General features: G+C 48.0%; 1 protein-coding gene across 1 annotated transcript; it reads right to left on the bottom strand.

Moving 5' to 3' along the window:
• Positions 1–1931: 1931 nt before the first annotated feature.
• On the bottom strand, positions 1932–3063 carry LOC147425024 (uncharacterized). The gene is made up of 2 exons (XM_086500357.1): positions 2601–3063; positions 1932–2520 (listed from the first exon to the last, which is right to left on the bottom strand). The coding sequence occupies exons 1-2, from the start codon at positions 2954–2956 to the stop codon at positions 2199–2201; spliced, it is 678 nt and encodes a 225-aa protein (XP_086356483.1). The 5' UTR covers positions 2957–3063; the 3' UTR covers positions 1932–2198.
• Positions 3064–4519: the final 1456 nt, after the last annotated feature.

Here is a 4519-nt window from a genome sequence, read left to right as displayed (position 1 = left end):
TAGGTCTTGGGCCGGTGTCCATTGCTACCTTGGGCAGTTTTGCAATCGCCACTCCCAAGGGTTCTTCACCACTATTGGTCCAATATTACATGATCAACTCTTTAATGCATAATCCCGTGCCAGATTGCAACCTAAAAATCAAACCAAGCGATCATATACCGTCTCAGAAATCTCAAACTACCACTTGGCTTATTCATTTGGTAAAGGAGTGCATGATAATCTTCAAAGATAAGCATAACAACAATTTCAGCGGGGTAGATCACGGATAGAATTTCCTCTCGATTAAGAGTCCCCCTGATCTTGAGTCATCCATCAAATCGCATATACAATTGGATAAACCAAATTTCCTTTCCCTAGTCAAGTGAGAAGCATCCCCAGTAGTAGGTCCTCCCAATCTTTTTTTCATTTGTTTTATAAAGAATCTAATAAGATTCTCTCTTTGCGTTACAGGGGAAACTCAAGCAATGCAAGACGGTTGGTTTTCATTATCGTAAGAAACTGACAATTTTTTAGGACTAGACAGGAGGAGGACACGTGGAGGAGAGATGCAGGTCGAGCGGACAGAGCGAAACACTGACAAATGGCGAGACAGAGAGAGACGCAGGGATGGGATGGTTGCGCAGAGGAGTAGTGAGCCACTGTCTCCCTCTCCCTCCCCCTCCCTCCCTCTCTCTCTCTCTCTCTCTCTCTCTCTCTCGCATCATAAATGCGCATCAATGACGTTGATGGCGAGCAGGAGTGGACATGGTGGCTAAAAGACATGGCACTTAGGACCGTTGGCAGGTAGCAGAGAAGAGCCCTGGATCATGTATGTGGTGCACGAAGAGAGCGAGGGAAAGTAGGACAAAGAAGGGGGAAGGAATCGTTGTGAGATTTTTTTAAAGCAAGGTCTTGCATGGACAGTATCGTTCATGTACAAAGCCTTGATTGAAGTGTTGCCTGCCATTGTGCCCTGGATGGACTGAAGCTCGCGCAGCAGCGGCTTGTTTGCGTAGGCTTGAAGTCGCTCACATGCTTCGTTCTGAAGATCTGCAAAGTACACAGCTTGCGTCCCAACTCCCGCCCTCTCTCTCTTGCCTGTATCTTTGATTCTGTGTATGTGTGTGTGTGTGTGTGTTTTCGATTGTTAGGGTCTAGAGTCTTATCTTCGACTGTCGAGACACCGGCGGGTTGGTGTGGTGCAGGGTGTCATGCTCAGCTGCACTCAAGACCCAGGAGGGTTTTTGGGGAAGGTCGACGGGCGGAGTGCGACTGCACAGGCTAGAAGGACGAGCGGAAGAGGGGGTATGTTCGTGATCGGACAGGGGAAGCGTCCTATAACAATGTTGGGTACTGTTCGGTGTGGTCTCTATCAAGTTCAGTTCACCACAACTAAGGGCTAAGTCCCGATAGGGAAAGTAGAGACACCTAGGTAACACAAACCTAGTCGCGCTTACAGGGTAGAAGGGCGGATAAACATCTGAAGGAGGAATTCGCAAAACATGGTAGAAAAGGTATAAAGGCAAATAGATAAGAGCTTCATTTGCCACTCAAATGGCGTATTGCTTATTGTCATATCAACTGGACAAATAGCTTAAAACAGTTTTTAACTTTTTCAGCATCAAATACTTTAACGACAGTTCTTAAGTTAATAGAGGACAACTACACTGAAACTATGAAAGATTTCCGACCTTCTATTTGATCATAGTATGAAATGGCGTATTGCGTTATTGTCATATCAACTGGAAAAATAGCTTAAAACAGTTTTTAACTTTTTCAGCATCAAATAATTTTAACGACAGTTCTTGAGTTAATAGAGGACTACACTGAAACTATGAAAGATTTCCAACCTTCTATTTGATCATAGTATTTTTTACAGCACATTCTTTTTATCATCATTAATGGAAGTCGAGAAGAGACAGAAATTAAACAGAATGCATAAGAAACTCATATAACAAAGCAATCTTGAAGCGCGCCTAAGACATTCTCATTACGTTTCACAATCTCATTACATTCAAAAGAAAAGAGTTAATGACAAAACAAGGGGGGCAGTGATTGCAACAAAGGCTCTGAAGGGTTGGTCGTATCACCTTGAAGAAAAACAATATGAAGATAGGGGAGGATGGGTAGCATGAAGGGAGGAGGGGGTAGCGAACTAGGCTTTACAGTGACGAAGGGCGGATAGAAAGAGACAGCTAGGGTCCGATGGGTGCATGCGCTTACACGCCCTCGTTGAGCTGCTGAAACTTGAGGGCCTGCTGGGCTGCGGTCTGAGAAGTCTCCAGAGCATCGTTGAACTGCGAGACCACTTGGGATGTGGAGAGCGGAAAGTCCTTGTGCGCATACGAATTGATGAGTGACGCCGTCGCCTCCCGTGCCAAAGACGACAGCGGCATAGGGCTCTGATCCTTCAAAGCTCCCAGAATGCTAGGTGGCTTCCTCCCTGCAAAAAACTTCAGTAGCCGAGGGCCAAACAGCTTTGCAATCGTCGACACCAGCGACAGAATCTTTGGAATCCTGGCAGGGTTGCGTCCAAAGAACCTGCATTGCAAAGAACCGGCAGTTAGACAAAGAGAGGCTATGGAGCTGCTTATAGAATTCTGTCCACCTGAACTACTTACCCTGACGTTCCCATGCCGCTTCGAGACCCATATCCTCCATAACCACCAGAAGGAGTCGACGTCACCGGGGGAATGGTTACTGGGGAAGGAGATGAGATCACTGGCGGAACAGTGATGGATGGTGTGGATGATGACGGAGAGCTACCAGAAGGAGAGCTTCCAGATGAGGGCGAGCTTCCAGAAGAGGGCGACCCGCCTGATGGGTATGGAGAGCTTGTGGAAGGCGACGAGTCAGACGAGCCCTTCTTAGGGTAGCCGCTGTTGAGCCTCCTAGTAGACCTGCGCGCAAGGGCAGGGCTAGCAATGAAGGCACACATTGCGAAGAGCAGAAGCAGCGCAACGGACAGGCGCGCCATATCTGCTGCAGGTGACAAGCTTCAGCTGTCCAAGCCGCCGAAGTGCTAGTCAGGGGGAGGGGGGGAGAGACTACAGCTTCCGCTCCTCTGCTTAAACGGTACCCCGAAAGCCCTTATAAAACACCCTGAGTACACTTCCCTACCAACCCACTATTAAGGGCCGCCATCCCGCCATGGGCCTTTCCAGCTTGGCCTGGTGGCCTTCTTTCCTCTCTCTCGACTCTGCTTCCCTCTCTAGGCTCTCTGAGGCACGCTCTCTCTTTCTCTCTCTCTCTCTCTCTCTGCCCTTGTCCCCCACCCCACCACCCGCGCCAGCTCGCCCTCGTCTTCAAGCTTCCTGCATTAACTCGGAAGAAGCAGCTAGCTGGCGTTCTAGTTTCTACTACTACCGAATGCAAAATAGGATTCACTGTCGCGTTGCTCATGTGAAGTATATAGCACTATAGCGGCATAACCCTTTACCAATGGGAGTAGCTAAGAGCGGTACAGGAATCACTCGCGTGAACGTCTTCTTGGTAATGTCAGAAATTATACAGGTTGGTGTGAAGAGTCTTAAAAGGATACAACTGACGTCAGCCACAACCAATTTTCCAGGGGTTAATAAAAAGGAAACCAACTACCAGCGAACAGATTATAAATATTTTTAAATTTATCTCCATCCAGATTCCACCCTTCAAAACTCACATGCGTGGTCTCCTGCAATTGTCCAACAGGGCAAATTGGCTCCTTCTCTGGCAGGTTCATGTGCCCCCCCTCTCTCTCTCTCTCTCTCTCTCTCTAACTCCCCCTTTGTGTGGGCCCCTCCCCCTTCCCATGCTCCACACTTAAGGCAGGCTGTCAGGGTAGTTGCGAGGTGGGTAAAAAGCCTTACACCACCCCTGTGTAACAGTGTAACCCTAAAGCCTTGGCACTTTCTAAAGCTGGCGAGTGGCTCCTTCCCATACGTACACGCATTCCTACAAGTCCATGGTGGCATGGCTTCCAGTACTATATCTCCTATCTACGGTCTACCCTGCTTTATCTTTCCGTGAGCACTGAGGCTTTTAAACATTCTTGCCACTCAAGCCCCTTGGGTTTGGGAACTTGGGGACCTCCAAATTGGAAGGGCCAGCCAAAAGAGTGGAGTCTAGACTCTCTACAAGTCCTTCCCTTAGGGATGGTATGTGGATCATGGGGACTCCCAACATCTATTGAGCCATACATCTAATAACATAATATGGCGGAGGTAGTAACCCTTTACACGTGTCTCTATCTGCAAGATGAAGGCTAAATGCCAAAAGTGAGAGAAGCACGCGATAAAGAGGGGGAGCGAAAGGGAGAGAGAGAGAGAGAGGTCGTCGAAGGCGACCGACCGTACTCGTGCAGTACAATGGAGAGCCTAGTCAAGCACATGATGAATTTAAAAGATTTTATGATGGTACCATTCTAATGAAATGGCTTATATCAATTCGTCAAGACTCTAAGCAGGGTTTTTAGATGAGGGGTAGCCCCTTGGCTTTCTCCTTCCTCCACTCTACCACAGTCCAAAAGTAGTGGCAACAAACTCTCACGAGACAACATGCA

The sequence above is a fragment of the Adiantum capillus-veneris genome, chromosome 25 (genome assembly GCF_014529385.1).
Source record: "Adiantum capillus-veneris isolate H3 chromosome 25, ASM1452938v2, whole genome shotgun sequence".
Lineage (NCBI taxonomy): Eukaryota > Viridiplantae > Streptophyta > Polypodiopsida > Polypodiales > Pteridaceae > Adiantum > Adiantum capillus-veneris.
Note: the sequence above shows the minus strand (reverse complement) of the source record. Positions and strands in the feature narration are given on the sequence as shown.